Genomic DNA, 19,371 nt, shown 5'->3' with positions numbered 1-19,371 from the left:
ACTATTACAGTAGAAAAAGGAAAACAATTATAAATTCTAGGTCTCAATTAACAATAAGTTTCTTGAGTACCTAGAAGGAAGAAGTTTTAACTACCATAACCTAGAAAATCATATATAAATTCTCTGTGTTTATATCAAAAACAAAAAATGGGTTGTCTTTCATTTTATACATCCATTCATGTTTTAGAAATATTCTAATTGTTCGACAAATAGTGTCTGTGCAGGTTTCCTCACACCCTATAATCCTGGATATTACATTATTATATCACCCTCTGCCTTGCCAATATCTCAGTAGTAAAACAGTGACCAAAATAAGTTTGTCTCATATGCAACAGAAATACAGACACCTTAGAAAAAAAAATTAAGAAATTCAGTTCAAAAGTTACTTGCCAGGGCTTCCCTGGTGGCGCAGTGGTTGAGAGTCTGCCTGCCAATGCAGGGGACACGGGTTAGAGCCCTGATCTGGGAGGATCCCACATGCCGCGGGGCAACTGGGCCCGTGGGCCACAATTACTGAGCCTGCGCGTCTGGAGCCTGTGCTCCGCAACAAGAGAGGCCGCGGGGGTGAGAGGCCCGCGCACCGCGATGAAGCGTGGCCCCCACTTGCCGCGGCTGGAGGGGGCCCTCGCACAGAGACGAAGACCCAACACAGCCATAAATAAATAAATAAAAAGAAAAATAAATAAATAGAATAAAATAGAATTAAAACAAAACAAAAAAAAAACTGGTCTAAAAAAAAAAAAAAAAGTTACTTGCCAGACACCATGCAAGGTAAATAAGACTAAATTATTGTGGTGGTCGTTTTGAAACATATACATATATAGAATCAACATGTTGTACACTTTAATATGTGTACATATGTTGTACCATTGTATAAATGGTATATGTCAATTATACATCCATAAAACTAGAAATGAAAACAAAATAAAATAAAATCCTTTGCCAATTAAAAAAAAAAAAAAGAAATAGCACCTGGCCTCAAAGAAGTTAGTCTAATACAACATATGGTTACCAGAGGGGAAGGGTCAGTGAGGAGGGATAGTCAGGGAGTTTAGGATTGACATGTACACACTACTATACTTAAAATGGACAACCAACAAGGACCTACTGCATAGCACAAGGAACTCTACTCAATATTATGTAACAACCTAAATGGAAAAAAAAAATCTGAAAAAGAATAGATACATATATACGTATAACTGAATCACTTTGCTGTACACCTGAAACTAACACAACATTGTTAATCAACTATACTCCAATATAAAATAAAATTTTTTTTTAAATTTAGTCTAATACAATGACCTCTAATTTTTTTTTCAACATAATGTCTTACGAATGACACTTACAATTCTGATACTCTGTCCTAAAAATACTCATGTTGCTGTTGTTGTTTTAATAGCCTCGTTGTACCATGGGGGCAAAAATGGTCATGGTAATTTAAACTTATGTGCAATTCACACTGCATTTACTCTATGAATACGCTTTTCACTCTTGCTGATTCATGACATATTAGTGACATGGGAAGAACCACTGTTCTAGTGTGAGTAAAAGAAACATACTTCCAATTAAAGAAATATACATGTATTACTGTCATATAATGCTGAAGACTGATCCAACTTTCTGCCCTTAGAAATACAGCTAAAGGACTCACCAGTTTATATGTATATGTTAAAGCAAGGAGAGAAGTTTGATTAATCTTTGACAGGCTGGTGAGGTTGATTATAATATCACATGATGCCAAGAAGTCTTGTAGGAAGAAAACAGAAGAAAGTCAATGGGGCAGAAATTTAGAAAGTCACTGAAGCATGGCAGAGGAGTAAGACAGATTGTAGAGGGCTAATCTGTGAGTGTAAATTGAAGTCCTGCATATAGGAAAAAAGAAAAATAATATCTACTCAGTGCCTATTATGCATCATATTATTTGACTCAACCTTCACAAAAATAAAGTTGATGGCATAGTGGGTATAATGGGAGGAACAGACTAGATTATTTATTTGCCTAAGATCACACAACTAGTAAACAATATAATCAGAATAAGAATTAAAGTGTTTTCATTGTAAGTTCGATATACTTTCCTTATTGCCTGTGCATCTCTCTCTCCTCTCTCTCATACTTACCTATTGTGAAATTTTAATATTTTTTTAATTTAAAAATGTATATTTGCATATAAAATTGCTTCTTTGAGGGGCAGTTACTTTTACTATTTTATCTATCACTATAATTATTTAGTAATTATTTCTCATTGCACTTTAAATTATCTGTTCACATTTCTCTCTCCTATTCAACTTGGGGGCTCAGTGCTTAAACCTGGAAGGTACGCAAACAGTCTGCCCAATTCATTTTTTATTTGTTCATTCGTTCATTCAACAAGTATGTATTAACTGCCTATTATGTGCTAGCTTGTGTTATGGGTTTAGGAGATTTAGCAATGAACAAAATAGGCAAAGTCTCTGTCATTATAGAGTTTATATTCTAGTGGGAAAAGGCAGACAGTAAGACAGATGATAGGCAGAGAGAGATGATGTAAATATGGACATGAATATAGTTGTGCGTGTAGATATATACATACAGACAAAGATGTAGAGCTATACATCAGGTATGGATAAGTACTGTAAAGAAATCAGAGCAGAGTTAAGGATAGGAGGAAGGCTATTTTATATTGCTTTTGTATCGATGGTCAGGAAGATCCTCTCCAATGAGATGAATTCAAGCAATGATCTGAAAAAAGGAAGAAGGCCATACAGATATCTGGGGGATGTTGTTTTCTGACAACAAAAAAAGGCAGAGGCTTTGATAAGGGATGCTGCCTGGACTGTTTGTTTGAGGACCAGCAAGTAGATCAGTGTGTCTGGAATGGTGTGGGAAGAGAAAGGAGTTTGAGAAGTAATCGGCTGAAACCAATAGGGCCTTGCAGGTATGGCACATACATATCCAATCCACACTCTGAGTGACATGCGCTGCTCTTAAAGGATTCTGAATAGAGGAGTGGCACAATCGCTCACATGTTATAAAGAACCACTGTGGCAGCTGCGTGGGGAATACATTGTAAGGAGGAAAGGGTGAAAAGCAGGAGTGTCAGGTAAGAGGTTAATTTAATAATCCAGGTCTGAGATAATGGCGACCTGGATCAGAACGGCAGCAGTGGTGGTGATGAGAAGTGGTCAGATTCTGGAGACACTGTGAAGGCAGAGCTGACAGAATTTGTTGATGCATTTGGAATGTGAAATACCAGAAAAAAGCAGGTGCCATGGAAGACTCCAAGATTTCTGGCGTGAACAATCAGAAAAATGGAATTGCATTTTACCAAGATGGAGAAGACTGGGAAACAGATAGCAACAAGGGTGGGATGTCGGGGGTGAAAATTATGACGTCAGTTCTGGACATTCTCAGTTTTAGCTGTCAAGAAGGCTGTTGGATAGATACATAGGTCTGGAGTTCACAGAAGTCTGGCTAAAGATACAAATTGGAATCATCAGTGTACAGATATTATTTAAAGTCACGAGTCTGAGATACTTGGCCTAGGGAGTGGTGTAGACAAAACAGAAAGGGAGAGAGAGAGAGAGAGCACATTCCTCTGGGGACATTCCAATGTTTAGAATTTGGGGAGAGGAACCAGCTGAGGAGATTGAGAAAGAACAGCCTCTGAGGAAGGAGAGAGATTATAGTATCCAGGAAGCCAAGTGAAGGCAATGTTTCAAGAAAGAAGAAGTAATCAACTGTATGATATGCTGCTGCTGGGCTAAGTAAGATGAGGATTGCTAATTGATCATTAGATGTGGCACATGGATGCCATAACCTCAGTAAGAACACTTTTAGTGGAGTTGTGAGGGGAAAACTTGATTAGAAGTTTTCAAAGAAGGACTGGAGGAGAGTAAGTGTAGAGAGACATATAGACTATTATTTTGGAGAGTTCTGCTGTAAAGGGGAACAGATATAGGGTAATAGATGGAGGGGTTCATGGGGTCAAAGAGGGCCTTTGAAAGAATAGAGCTATAGACTGATAGATGTAATCAAATAGGAAGGAAAACTGATGAGGCAGAAGACAGCAGGGACAAGTGCAAGAGCAAAGCCCTTTGAGGGTGAGAGGGGAGAGGCTGGCCTTAACCAGGTACACAGAGAAATAGGAAGGAGGGCAGGAAACATGGGCATGGAACAGGTAGGTGGTAAATTCAGTGAATGAGTGAGAGGTTTGCAAACACAACTACACGCCTGGGACATTCAGCCCATCATCTGTGTCCCAGGCCTTGAGGGGACTGGAAAATGCCCTTTCATCCTCCAAAATACTTCCCTTTGCCTCTGCTCTCTACTGTGTCAAATTCAGAGGTTAATTTGTCTGGTTTAATGTTTATTTCGCTAAAATGGAATAACACATTAAACCCCATGAGTCAATTATGCTTAAGTGCGAATGAATTTGTCAGGCCCTCACTGTGAGAAGGCTTTTAATAAGGGAACATGAGAGTATGATAACTCTGGATGTTTTCCCATAGGAGTTGGGAGTTGGGGGTTAAGAAGGGGGGTGGAGTGGATTGTGTGAAGGAGCACCGCTGAATCTGTGGACCTTGCCAATATGTACGATGTGTAACTCTAAATCAGAACACATGGGCTAATTCTTGGTTTACCACTTTGTAGCTTGGTTACCCAGCATCAGTCAGTTGACCTTCCTGAGTGTCAGTTTCCTCATCTGTAAGTAGAGGTGAGGATTAAATGATATAAGGTGTATGTGGTAGCATTTTTCTGTTATTGCCCCATTTTTTATTTAAAAAATTAAAATACTCCTATCTTGTTCCTTTCTCTCCTGGAGCATATTTTCTGCTTGCTCACACCAGCAGTCTGCTTATACCCGACCTCTTGCTGGTACATCAGATTCCCATGTACAGCTCACTATCCTTAATACTGATTAACTGCTCAAGAAAATAAGTCATCATGACAGATGCTGATTCAAGGCTCACAGACATTTGGAAAGGGGAGCACCACCGTTGCTCCGTAGACCTTTAGTTTCATAATCAGATTGACACCACTTGGTAGTCATGAGAGAGCACTATATTTTATACTTGTATACTTTTAACACTAGAATCTATCAAATAAAATGATTTCATATGCCAAATTATTATATACACTCCTTGGTTAGATAAAAGATCCTTAATGGCAAAGCATATCATGTTTGCATCATTCCACAATACACATTTGTTGATTGGAAGCAATAAAAAGTAAAAATGCAAGCCACGTATCAGAATTAATTCACTAAGCAATGTCTATCTGGTTTTCAGCCATTGAAAAAGGACTAACATACACAAATATAGTAATGCTTTAAGAAACTCTAAACATAAACATCTAAACTTCCAGAGTACTAAATACTTGGCAAAAGCATTTTTAGGGTTCACATAAAATAGAAAATTCATTAATACATTTTAAAGCCAAGTCACATTTTTGAAAATCTGATATGTATAAAACTTCTTAGAAACCTTTTTTTCCTTCTGAACGTCTTTGCCAAGTTACTTTGCAGAAAACCAAAGCACTCTATAAACACTGGCATTCAATATTCATACCATAATGCATAAAGTAAGGATGGTAGAGCAGGTAATTATTATTAAGGATGGTAGAGCAGGTAATTATTAATTATGTCCCTTTTGACAAAAAAGCTACCAGCCACAGATGTATGCATATGTGCTTACTGGGCATTTGGGATGCAGCTGGCATTAAAACCCAAATCCCTTGAATCCCGAGCAAGTACTGTGTTTATAAAGATAGCTCTTTCATAATAAGATAGCTCTTTCATAATATTAGACTCTGCAAAGCTTTATTCAGATGAAGCAGTTGCTTAATTTAATCTACAGTTACCAGATAGGTTCCTAAAAATCTTATTTTTATTAATTTAGACAGAATCAGAAACTTGGCATAATTCTTTTGAAGCCCAAAAGTATTTTACTTTATTGCACTGTCGCAAAGCTTTGAGTTTATATGGATAGCCATTTATCAATGATGTACAAATTCACTTGAACAGAGCCCCTAGTCTTAAAGATATAACCTTTTACTGCCTTTCAATTGCTCAGAGACAGAATCAACCTGATCAATGATAATGTGAGAAGGAAGTCTTTGTCAAAAGAGAAGCCATAACCTTTATTTCTGTTTTCATCCTTAAATACTCTTGGAAATGACCAAGAAATACAGAGCAATTTGACTTAAATGCTGTAAAGTCATCTGGATAAAGGTGAAATACAACTTTCACTGGACTGAACATTGGTTATCTGAGCTTTCTGTTATCTTTCTGCAGGAAGCATGAAAGTGATGTAAAGACCCATGAGGGTAGTAAGACCCAAAGGTACCATTTAGTCTAGCCCCTTTCTCCATGCTGTCTCTCCCTTAAGTGGTCCCATAGAGCAGAAACTCCTCCCTTTCTGAAAAATAAAATGTTTCTGAGGCAATGTTCATGGTATTTAATCATGTTTATTAAAATGATGTTCTTTACATACAACCCAAATACACCTGCAGCATTTTGTACTCATTAGCAATAGTTTATCATTACTTTCTGTCCTATAAACTTATCTTTCCCCTTCTTTCAGAAAACAGGTTCCAATTCTTTGTGCTTTTCAACAATTCTATTTAATTTTATAAATATCATATATGAATAGGGAAATAACTGTTTTATCTATACTTTACTGATGAGGAAGTTGAGATTCCAAAAGGTTAAATGACTATCCCTATGCTGCTCAAAAAACAAAACAAAACAAAGCAAAACAGTTTGTAAGTGGTGGCGCCAGGATGCATGTCTAGAGTCTATGACTCTAGGTCCTAAGCTCTTTTCCCATTGCCTCTCTTGAATAAACTTTCTTACATAAACAAATCACTAGGAGGTTAGATTCTACTGACTAGGGAAAACAACACAGGGACATTCTGGTACTTTGAAAAGAACATTATTTTTTTCAATTTAGTAGTAATTTATTTAAATTCACTTAGAGAAAAAGTGTTTCATCAGCATCTAGTTTCACTAATGGAGACAAGTATCAAATTCAGGAAGGTAACTGGAATTTTAAAGAATAAAGAGCATTTTATGGCCAAAGTCATTTGCAGTTGTCTCTGTGAAAAATGAGAGTGATTAAACCCCATAATGTAGAGTGATTTCTTTTTCTTTTTAAATTTTATTTTACTGTTGTAAGAACACTTAATATGGGTTTTAAGATAACGTACTATCCTATGAAACTAAGGAATATCTAAGTGGTCTAAAAAGAATGAATTTAATATGTACAACATTGCTCAATAACAACTTATTTAATTAAACCATGTCATATCAAATATTTAATTTATATTACTACATAGATATATTACAAATTGTTATATGAAATCATAAGCTCTGGATACATTTGTGAACTGATGTCTGCTGGTTACCTCTCATTGGCCAAGGATTGTGCTAAGCATTGTACACACATTACTTCATTCAATCTTCACAGTGGCCTAATGAGATACAAGTAGTATTTTTCTAATTTTGCAGATGCAGAAAAGAGGAACTAAGGTTAAACGGTTTGCCTAAAACCTAGTATCTGGTAAAAGGTGGAGTTGGGATTCAAATGCTGTGCTCTTTGCACTGCCCAGCCTCCTAAAGTCCCATGTTGTTTTGGTAAATTTGAGCATGTTAGAGACACAACCCTGTTTTCTGGGTGAGCTCAGTCCTGGCTGAGCAGGCTGATAGGTAAGGACAAAGGCCATGGTTATCCCCAGGAAGTTAACATCTGTATGTGGATTTCAATGGTAACGTCTCAGAAGGGAGTCTGGGGCAGTTAAGACATCAGCAAGAGAGACTTGGATCCCTGAGTTTCTTTGTCCTGCCTTCCTAAACTGCTCTTCAGGAGGCCTAAATAGTTCTGATGGTGAGAGACAGGTTTCCTGTGTAAACTGCTGAGGTAATTGTGGCCCAAATAAGCCACAAAAGCACTCTCAGATTCTCTGCACTGTGACAAACAAGTCTGTGCTTATTAATTTGTGCAGAAATATAACGGGTAGCAAGGAGACATTTTGAGAAAAATTAGTTTTTGATGACACTGGAATTTTTCCAAGGCATTTGTTCACTGAATCCTATATTGGCTTTTTATATGTAGGATCCTGAAATAGACAAGGCATCTTCTTATGCTTTTTTCTTTTTTTACTTTTTTTTTCCTCTCAAGCTTATTGGTGCAAGTGGATGGAATTCAAAGTGCTTTTCTTCCTGTCTCTTTCGCACAGTATATGATAACACATGGCTTTTTAAAATATGTTGGTGATAGCAGCCAAACAAGGCTATAAAGTTTCTTATTGGGGATGTAAGCTATTCACATTGGGTCTTCTGATATGCGTTTCAATATAATTTAGCTTGGTTCATTAAAATGTGATTATCACATGATAATAAATGAATGATATTTTGTTTCCTCAGTATGTAGAAGGGTCACACTGTGAATATTATAAAATTATTTCTTTACAAATGCAAGTGCACTTTGACTCTTCCAAATTAGCACATTTCATACCCAGTGATGCTTTTCAAATTATGAAAAATAATTTCTGCTTTACCAACCAAGGTTGACAATAATGTGAATGTTTGTGTATGTTTAGAGATTTGGTAAGATAATTAAACAGTAGCATCTATTATGTGACTTATAATGCATGAAGTATTCCACTAAGTACTTTAATACATTTTCTTAGGAGATAGATAGATAGAGAGTGGAATAGATAGCAAATACATTTTTTAAATTAAATTAACATTTGAAAATATTTAAACATAAGGTTATTTTCTCCACTTTGAAAATGAAGGAATTGAGGTCCAAGACAGATAAGTAACTGGTCTAAAATTTCACTAGCAAGTCAAGAGAAAATACTGAAACCCAACCTAGCTTTCTTGACTCCAGACAATGTAACATAAAACAAAGATCAACAGTAAAAGTAAAATTCAAGATAACATCAAAATTATATAATGATAGAACCCCATGTGTAGTATATTAAGAAATTATATAATATTCCATATTAATGATACAAGCTTTATAGTTTTAGAAAAAGAAATAACATCTCTTTTGGGAGGAAGAAAAAATTGAATGCTACAGACATCCATCCTCTTAGAAATGGTTTCAAGTACCTAAAACCAACAATTTATCACCAAGAAAAGTCATAAACTATTATAGATACCTCTAACCCTCCACTATGACTGCTTCAATAGTTTACTTTTTAAAATGGCCCACAAACTTATTCATAACTTGTCAGTATATTAGTCAATTATTGAGAATTAAACTCAAATTTTGATATGAGAACATATTGATGGAATGGAAATAATTAATTCTGTACTTTTAAAATACGAGGCTCTTTTTGATCCCAAACTAATACTTTCCATCTAAGTGTGCTCCCTTCAAACTAAAGAAAACATATATAAGAGTTTATATATGGAGAGAGGTACAGAGATAGAGTAAATATGTAAAAACACTAACAATCAGTAAATCTAGGTAGAGGGTGTTCATTGTACTACTATTCTTTCAACTTTCTGAAATTGTAAATCTTCACTACCAGTAACCTCTTCTTGACCCACAGATAGGTCCATCCTCCTCATTTATTCTGCTGCCATTCCTGGACATCTTAGATGCATATAATCTTAATGTTATAAATTGTCTGGAAATTTCTATGACTCTATCAAGCACAGCTACCCAGAAATTTGTTTCCCGGGACTTCCCTGGTGGCGCAGTGGTTGAGAATCTGCCTGCTAATGCAGGGGACATGGGTTCGAGCCCTGATCTGGGAAGATCCCACATGCCGTGGAGCAACTGGGCCCGTGAGCCACAGCTACTGAGCCTGCGCGTCTGGAGCCTGTGCTCTGCAACAAGAGAGGCCACGATAGTGAGAGGCCCGCGCACCGCAATGAAGAGTGGCTCCCGCTTGCCACAGCTAGAGAAAGCCCTAGCATAGAAACGAAGACCCAACATAGCAATCAATCAATCAATCAATCAATCAATCTAAAAAAAAAAAAAAAGAAAAGAAATTTGTTTCCCTATCTACTTATTTATCTCTTACATTGGTGGTTTTCAACCATCTGGAGATTACAGAATCTATGTGTGAGACTCCTCCAAATTTCTCCAAGCCTAGATTCATCCATGTTTCTTTGTTGGGACCTGGGACCAGGAAAAAGATCATCACTATCTTATTTTTTCAAGGAATTCCAAAAATGGGTCCAAGAACACTAATGTTTCACAAAATACAGTTTGAAAGCAGTTTTCCTTAAAGCCACACTACCCCTACCCCTTTATTTCCAATCAGTGTAATTTGCAGAAGTTGGAGTTGTGAGGGGTATAGGGAGGAGGAGGGGGACAAGCCGGGCCTGTCAGGGGTGCATGCCGAGTGACAAGTGTTCTCTTCCACAAAAGGTCAAGAGAAGTAGTCATTCGTATTCTCCCTCAAAGAGAAAATGTCTAAGTTCTAGCAAGAAGCAATCTGAGAAGGTCAACAAATTACTTTTATTTTTTTAACTTAAAGTACATAGTGGGATTCAAACATATCTCTGTCAAACAAATTACTAGGAGTGACAGAGGTCCCAACCTCTCAGTTCAGAAAAAAATGAGACAGCACCAAGTGAAAATTTTCACTCCTGAGGATGTCTCTTCTAGAATACAGGGTTATTAATTCACAGTTTCCTCACTCTGCAAGTCATGGACTCTTACTTCCAAGTTCCCCGGGGAAATTCTATCAAAAGCTCAGTGTCAATATTTTTTAGATGCTGCGTCAGTGGGAAAATATCGATAATTAAGCATTCTAATATATAATATGCAGATATTTTAAAGGCCAAATAACAAATATATTCCTCTGTACAACACTTCCACTGAGACAGTTAATAAGAGATATGTAGAGCTTCCCTGAGCTGAAACACCAAATGTGCTGTTTGATACATGAAGAACACCCAAATAAATAACTGTACAGTGCTACAGACAAATATTTACTTTACAGCACTACAGGCTAGGTAATATGATTTGTACACAGTGGCTTAATTAAATAGGCTACCATGTAAAACACTTAGCCTCTAGTGAGATATTGTAATTAAACCTGTATCTACAATATCATAGAACACAAAATAGAAAGCAAGTTAGAGTAGCCCTACTGGCAGAAAGGGAACACAACTATTAAGAGACGGATGAAGTAAGGATGCTTGTAGAGTATCAACCAAGCTTCCTTTTCTCCTCCTTCATAACAGGCTAAAGGGAAAGTACTATAAGAATAAAGAACAGGACATAGGAACAATATTCATTTTTTCTTTTATTTTTTCATCAAATATTTACCAAGCGCCAGCCTTTCTTTAGGTGCCTGGGATATAGTAAACAAGACAGAATCCCTGCCCTCATGCAATTCAGCTGGGTTGGTATAGAGTATAAGAGAAAAACAACATAACAAAGAAGCGTGTCTTTTCCAGTAATGTATTTCCAGGTAATGATAAGACCCAAGAAGATAAATAAAGCAGAACAAGGGACAAAAAAGGGAAAGGTGCTTTTTTAGACAGAGGGGTCAGCAGAAGCCTCTCTAGCAAGTGATATTTGAGTAGAAGCCTGAATAGAAGTGAGAGAGTGAGCCATGTCAACATCTAGGGAGCTAGACTTCCAGGCAGAAGCAATACCAAGTGCAAGATCCCGGAAGTGGAAACATGCAAGATGTTGAAGAACAGAAAGGAGGCTAACGTGGCTGGAGAATAGGAGATGAGGTCACAGGTAGCATGGAGCCAGATAATGTAGGGCCCTGTAAACCATGGCAAGTATTTTAGATTCTTTTCTGGGAATCATTTAAATGCCTCAAGTACAATGTTTCTGACGTCTTGACAGTGACGTTAGAGAAGGAAGCACCATAAACATCCAAGTAGAAAAACTAGGAGACGACAAAAGAAGGAAGAATGGGAAAAGAAAGCAAATGGAATTTCACAAAAGGGCTTAGACTTTAGCAGTTGGGCAGCAGGCACTCCTGCTGGGCCACCTTCCGGTGTGTGTCCTGGAGGGTTGTCATCATTACTTTACAAAGCCCTTTTTCCAGTAAGTATTTTTAAAATCCAATATATTGAAGACTTGCAGACACTAAAAGGCCAGGAAAATACCATTTATAGACTTGCATTACTGAGAAAATGCTTGCTCTGATTAAAGCAATAGAATCACGCTATGAGGCATAGATTTCCACTGGCATTGAGTTCAGACTGTGGACTAAAATAATCTTTGTAAAAAACTCACCAGGATTATACACAAAACACAACACAAATCACCCCTAGTAAATGAGGACTGAGCTACTAGGTTTTCCCCAGTTGCACCCATCCTCCCAAGCACCTTCGCTAAGATTGTTTGATGCATTTGGAAGTAGTGCATCAACTAGAACTATGAACAGCATCATGCTGGAGGTGATAAATGCAAGGGATACCAAATTTACATACTTCCCTCCCAGTTTCCATAAACCATAATTTGTTAAGTCATAAAGAATGTCATAAGCACAGTTTTCGATGTTTTGGGATATACACAATAATTAGAAGTCATTATCTCTCAAATGCACATTCTCCCTTTTCCCCCTCCTTCTAATCATCTCATCTTCCAATCCACTCTCCACAATGGAGTGCAAAACGTCGTTCCAAAGTAAAAGCTATTTATGGCAATCCCCTTCTCACAACCTTGCAGTGGCTCCCCACTGATGATGGAATAAAGCCCCAAGTTCATGACATTGGAAGCCCTAGGGTATGGCTGCAATCTATAGGCAGAGTCTGACTTCCTATCTCTCCCACCTTGCACTTTAGGCTGTAACTCCAATGAACTTTGCTCACCTTCCCCCACGCTCTGAGTCAAATCCCAACTCAGCCCCTTACTTGCCGTGTAATTTTGGGCAAATTACTTGTCATCCCTGTGCTTCATTCATTTTCCGATAAAATGGAAGTAACAGTATATAACCCATGGGCCTTTTATAGCATAAAATAAGTGAATATATTTAAAACAATGCCAGATGCATTTTTAGTGCCAAAATAAATGTGAGCTATTATTACTGTTATTTGTTGATGGAATTTTCCTATTATTGTTTCTTTGGCCAAAAAAAAAAAGAAAGAAAAATGCCCTCCTGCCCACTCTTCTCCTCAAAAACTCCTATTCATTCTACAAATGTCATCTCTTCTCCAAACCTTCCCCAACACATTGACTCACTTTCTAGCGGTATTTATTTCTTCTGCTCTTATGACAAGTTGAGTGTCATTCTTCAACAGCATTATTTATACACCATCGATTAATTATTAATGCATAAGTTTGTCTTCCGGGGGTATATGCGTTCTTTGAAGCCAAGGGCTCTATCTTTCTCATTTTGTATCTCCCAGAGTAGGGCCCAGAGCATAGTAGGCTCTCAACAAATGTTTTGTTCAATCAAATGTTGAATCAGTAAATATTTAAAGACAGATATTTCTCAAAAAAATGTCCAATACTGCTAGGAAATAATTCAAGGAAATTTAAGAATAACACAATGCACAGATTTAGTAGATTTAGCTAACAAACTAGGACTAAATTGCATAAGACAGTAAATGTGCTTAAAGGTTCAGAGAAAGGTTAAGCATATACTATTCATCACTTTCATTTTACTCTTCTCCAGTTATTCTAGCTTTGTCTTGTCAGGGGTAAGTTCCTTTAGAGTATGAACTATGCCTTTTAATACCTTTGTGGTCAAATATGAGGCACAAAAGTGCACATTTCATGAACCTTTGATAAAATGAGGAAATATTTCCAAGGTACAGGTAGAACTAAATGGGGAAAAGGAAGAAAAACCTAAGTCTCCTTTCTAATACTAACTCTGAAAGCATATTGTCCTCTGTGAAGCATATGCCATGCGCAAGCAGGGACAGACAGACAGACAGAGTGGTGCTCACCAATCCATCTGCTCTTCAAGAGCAGTGTGGTAGGCCTGGGATGTACTCAGGACCATCACCAGTAGCTTCCATCACAGAGCATCATGCTGCTGATAATGGAGGAGAACTGATGACTGAGGTTGGAACGTGAGCAAGGGAGAGAAGGTTGACAAAGCTGGACACCATGTGGCAAGTGCCAGTCAAGAACGAGCAGGCCCCATAAGACAAGGAGGATAAGCTTATGTCTCAGGAGTTGTCACCCCTGATTTGGGGCTAGGGATCAATAATATGGCGACCTTAAGGACTGTGGCATTAATTTCCCCACTCACCAATGCTCGACATTCCACTGACACTTTGCAGTGTAGGATATGTTTTTTATCTATATTGTCTCATTTCAACTGACATGGCGTTTGGTGTCCACTTCTTGGTTTCAGAATTCAAAGAAGAGTTTAGAAATTTGGGATAATGGTACAGAGTCAAAATAATGATTAATGGAGTAGAAATACTTGGAAGAAGCTAAAGCAACTCAAAACATTTTTATATCTGCAGCGAGCAACATTGAAAAGAACACACATTTAGAGTATTCTTATCTCCCAAATGAAACTTAAATGAGATAATACATGTGAACATTCTAGTAAAGAACCTAAAGTATAGTAGGTGTTGGAATCCATGCAGATCAAATCAGCATTTTTTACTTTTCTTGCTCACAGCAGTGCTCAATTATACATGTTGAGTGAAAAAAGAAATCCTGGGACTGGTTAATAATGATCTTTATTTTCATGTAAGTTCTTATAAATTTTTTCTTTATATCCATTGAAGACCAAAAAAATTTTATATATATATATATATATATATATATATATATATATATATATATTATACATATATAATTCAATACCTGGACTATGAATTAGTAAGACTGTGTACTAAGTGAGGTTATAGAACTGCTTTCTCCAGAGTCTTAAAAATAGGCCAGATTCCCATATGTCAAAGATGGAGTAATTGTGGTCCTGCCCAAGGGTAAAAGGAAGCAATGAGATAATCACCCAAATTCCTTCCAGATTTAGGATTGCGTAAATACTCTGATTAGTGACAACACATTGAATATTTACTATTTGTCAGAGATTTTAAAAATAATCCCAGAGTCAGTATTTCACAAGTGTTTCTTAAATCTTCTGCCATTAATCCACACTTCATAACTTGGGTTTTCAAAACCAGAACTACACATTCATCTGACCAAAATATGAAATCTACAAATAACTGAAGATAAAAAAATTGTTCAGTGGGTTTAGATATAAACTGCATCCTCTGCATTGTTTAGCTTCATCATGAAAATTACTTTAATTTCAAGGCTGGAATCAAAACAATCCAGTCTTCTTAAAAGACATCTACTGTCTACTGTAAAGTAATAACATGTTTTTGGAGACTTCTAAGTGCATATCTTGGAATTTCTAACTTAAATGCAAGGTTTGGAAAATACCAATTGTTGATCGTGAAAGAATGGTTACATTTCATCATGACAAAGAGGCAAAAATAAAGTACTTATGCTCTTATTTCCTCGTGTAAATTACATATGATGCTTAAAAAAAGGAGCACATAATTTTTAGGATTAGTGAAAAAGTCATTCAAATACATATGTGTGTATTTTATGAAAAGAAATTTTCATTGAATGTTTCATGAAAATAAATTTGAAAATATTAAACATGCACTCAGATAAAACAATAGAAATAAATATAAATATAGACTTAGGAGTTAAAACAAACTGTGATACAACTTTTCTAAGAAACAGAAGAAGAGGAGTGTGTGAGTTGGTAGGTAAAAACGGGTGAAAATGAATCATGGTCATAATTAAAGTTATTTTATAAGTTTGATGGTTAGTGGATTCTTTAAACCTATATTATGGTACATCATACCAAAGTCATGTGTTTTGTTTTTTAGCAATTTGCAGAAAATTTTTTTAACTTAGCTCGAAAAAGATCACTTTAATAGCATAAGTAACCTCAAATACCATTTAATTGTTCTTTGTGTAATTTGCTGCAAGAAAATTTGTATAATGCAGGAGTGAAACTGGCTCTTTAGTCATTTTAAAATTTGGGTTCTTTTGAAAAGAAAAAATTAAGTATTTATAGCTCTACCTTCCTAGCACATCAAAAATCTATTCTAAGTAAAAGAAAGGTCATGTTATTATATTCAGGAACTCTTCAATAAGGAAATATTACCAAGGTTTTATGAAGATTTACCACTATCTGAAAATCAGTTAATTAAAATTAAGTATCCTTCTTTTCAAATTATTAACCCAACTAGTAAAACATATGAGTCTATTATCTAATTATATGTTTTCTCACCTTTATTCCTTTTATGAGAACTAATTAACAATATACTCATATACCTTCTCCTATTCAGTTATACTACTTAGCAAACTATGTGCAAGTACACACACATTAGGGGTGGGGTAAATCATGAGACACAAGACTTCCTCAAATCAGTACATACTTATATATAAACCTTCTATTTATTAAATGCTACCACTGGTAGGTTTTGAAAAACTAATCACGTGGACTCTACAAATATGAGATTACAATTAAGTAAGATTTAACTCATCAAAAAGATGACCAAAAAAGTTCCCCAATAAAGCAATTATGGGAACAACAGTGCATTGTCAGAAAACAAAAATAACCATATCATTTTTAGCTAGGTAAAGTATGTATACTGGCTTTAACATGTGGTGCCCATCAAAGGCAAGCTACATATTTCCAGGGGTAACTAGAATTTGCCAATATACTGTGCAGTAGATTAGGCAGACAAACATTTCAGACGAGTAAAAAAACAGAATTCAAGTAAATATTAATTTTTGAAAACCACATATCCTCAGTTTATAATGTTGGTTGGCAATCTAGTATGCAGTCAAAATCCCTGTGCTAGAAATGTCTTTAAGAGGTAATAGCTCCCTGCACTGCTATGGTCCCTGGTAAATAAAAATTATAGGTACCCAATTTTGAAAGGTATATTAATCTGAAAGAAAATATAACCTTCAAAGAAATCTGAAAAGGTCTAGCTTTTACAATTAAAGTTTTAAAATTTCTTTTGTGCTTTTCCTTGTATTCGGTTATTATACTGGTTTAAGGAAGCTACTCTATTGTACATAACATATATATTAAAGGTGGCAGCCTCAATACAGTTTTTACAGAGGGTTCTGGAATTTACTTGGGCATTCCCAAGTAAATTGGGAATTTATTTATTATTATCTATAAATTTTATGTCGCTTCTTTACAACAAGAATCTCTTAAAGATAATAGCAATTTGAATCACAAATAAAATTAATTAACCATGTAATTTCAGAAGTGGAAACTTAGTTTTCCCTTTCCTTAAGTAGTGTAAAGATAGAGGCAATAAATCAAAACCACTAGTTTACATACTACAAAAATGGCAATGCTGTAAATTAAGTTTGACTTTATACATTGTCTCAAGAAATAAATCCAAACGAAGATTGAATCACTTATCCTTGTACCAAAAATATACTATTAAAAAACATCATCAACAACAACCTCAAGATACACACAAAAAAGTCAGCAATCACCTCAACAGAGATTAAACAAAAAACTGAATTTTTATAACTCCTTCAATACTTGGTTGCCCTCGAATTAGCTAGGTGTTTTTTTTTAAAGCAGTAATTTTAAAGACTCTCTACAGTGAGAGGCTTATTTCATCTGGAAACAGCTAGTGGCACAGTGACATTAACGCACAGAGCACTATGTATTCTTCAGCTGACCTGCTCGCCAGTCATCTCACACATGTGTTCTGTATTATGAACAAAATTCAAATGTCCTATTTGCTACATTTCTAAATCACTGTTGCTAATGAAAACCACTCCAGACACCTCCAAGTCCCATCTTACCACGTATGAGCCACAGTGAAGCGACGACGCTGCCGAATGCTTTTATTCACCAGCAACTTTCTGAAAAAGCATGGTGAGTTCCTTGGCGAACTGCGTGGAGAAATTTTAGGAGATGTAGGTCTGTTTCCCGGTAGCCTCGGAAGCTCAAGTTCTAAGTGCATTTGCTCCTTGAAAGTCTTTATGCAAACCTCAGATTCAGAAGCAGTAAGTTCTTTTGAAGAATCTTTTGCTGTCATTTCTTATATGGAGTGCTGGCTTTCACCATCCGAAACAAAAACCTCAAACATAGCAGAGACACAGCTGCAGGTTAGGAGGCTGGTAAGTCTGCAAACTGTTCCCAGTTTAATTTAGGAAGCTGTGGCTCCAGTGTAGGAGCTGCTTAGAGCAAGAGCGGCATAATCGAAGAATGGCAAGTCAGGCTGTCACAAGGAGCTTTATCAGCCTGGCTTTGCCTCTGAAAATGCGCCAAAGTGCTTCCTATGTCAGTAGCCTCCTTGTGGATGAGGTCTGTCTGCAAGCTACACACTGACACTCGCTGAATTCATTCAGCTGAATATACCAACTCATGAAATATTCATGAGGGCTTCTGATAAATCCTTTGCATGTATTTTTTTTTTAAATCTTTTCAAACATGCTGCATCCACTAATGGATAGTAAGCAAAACCCAGTCACCTATTTTTGTTTGCACAAAGCGCAGAACCAGAGCCCATCCAGCACGTGCGATGTTTAAAGTCTTCATTCAGAATTATCTTTCTCTGTAATGCACACAACAGTAACTCCACCTACCAAATGCTTATTGGCCCAGGACTATTTAAACAACTGCACTCTGTTTCCCCCTCAACAACACCCTCCATTGCCCAGATTTTCACAACACTTGTGAACCCACTCTCATCATCAGTGAAAACATTAAATCAGGGATTGTCAAAAAGCCTAGCTAAAACAGCCCCCCAAATTCCATTTCTGAATGAAAGAGCTGATTTGCTGAAGTTTTTTTTTTCTCTCTCCCTTCCAGAAGATCCAAAACCGCATCCATATAGAAAGTGTCAGCTAACAGGAAAACATTAGATTTGGTTCATTCCCCTAAGGAATTTAAAGACTAATCTTTAATCCAATAAAAATTGCCCTCATTCTTCTGCTTAACTTCATTGTCCCTGAGGTGCCCACAGCAGCCACTCTCTGTTAGATGTAAAGTCACTTCTGAAAGTCAAAGTTCCCTAGAATGGAAATGGAGGTAACAACCAGGAGAGATGAACGCTCCCCGTTTCACCTGCAGGGTCCAAAGTCAAGCATCATGCATGTGTGTGTGCACGCATGCACGTGCAGGTAGATGTGCACAACAGTGTCTGTGTGTGGGTATCTTTACTTGCTAGCATGTGTGTACTTGGTTCACAAGGGCATGCCAGTGAGACATATGGGCAGGGGAGTCCAAAACTATGTCTCAAGTTCCAAAGCAGATCATTGTAACCTGAAATTTCATTTAGAAATATACTGGCATGCAGCTTCTACACTTTAAAAGAAGTAAAAAGAATATTTTAGTGCTTGAAGTGTACAGATGTTGTGAAATTCTGTACCTGCAATGTCTACTACTAGGGCCAGCCTGATCTCACACAAATTTGGCAAAACAGAACTGGGGCTA

At 36.7% G+C, this 19,371-nt stretch overlaps 1 protein-coding gene across 2 annotated transcripts in view; it reads right to left on the bottom strand.

Moving 5' to 3' along the window:
- The window catches only part of PDE4B (phosphodiesterase 4B), a 486,330-nt gene that overhangs the window by 378,881 nt on the left and 88,078 nt on the right, over positions 1-19,371 (bottom strand). The window contains exon 1 of one of the 2 annotated variants that reach the window (XM_059924152.1): positions 17,736-17,980. The exons of the other annotated variant lie outside the window; for it this stretch is intronic. Coding sequence (XP_059780135.1) covers positions 17,736-17,971 — 236 coding nt within the window. The 5' untranslated portion in view covers positions 17,972-17,980. Of the gene's footprint in view, positions 1-17,735; positions 17,981-19,371 lie in introns of those variants that run through there. 2 annotated transcript variants of the gene reach the window in all.

This window comes from Balaenoptera ricei, chromosome 1 (assembly GCF_028023285.1).
Source record: "Balaenoptera ricei isolate mBalRic1 chromosome 1, mBalRic1.hap2, whole genome shotgun sequence".
NCBI lineage: Eukaryota > Metazoa > Chordata > Mammalia > Artiodactyla > Balaenopteridae > Balaenoptera > Balaenoptera ricei.
The sequence above is the reverse complement of the archived record's forward strand: the minus strand, read 5'-3'. Positions and strand labels throughout refer to the sequence as shown.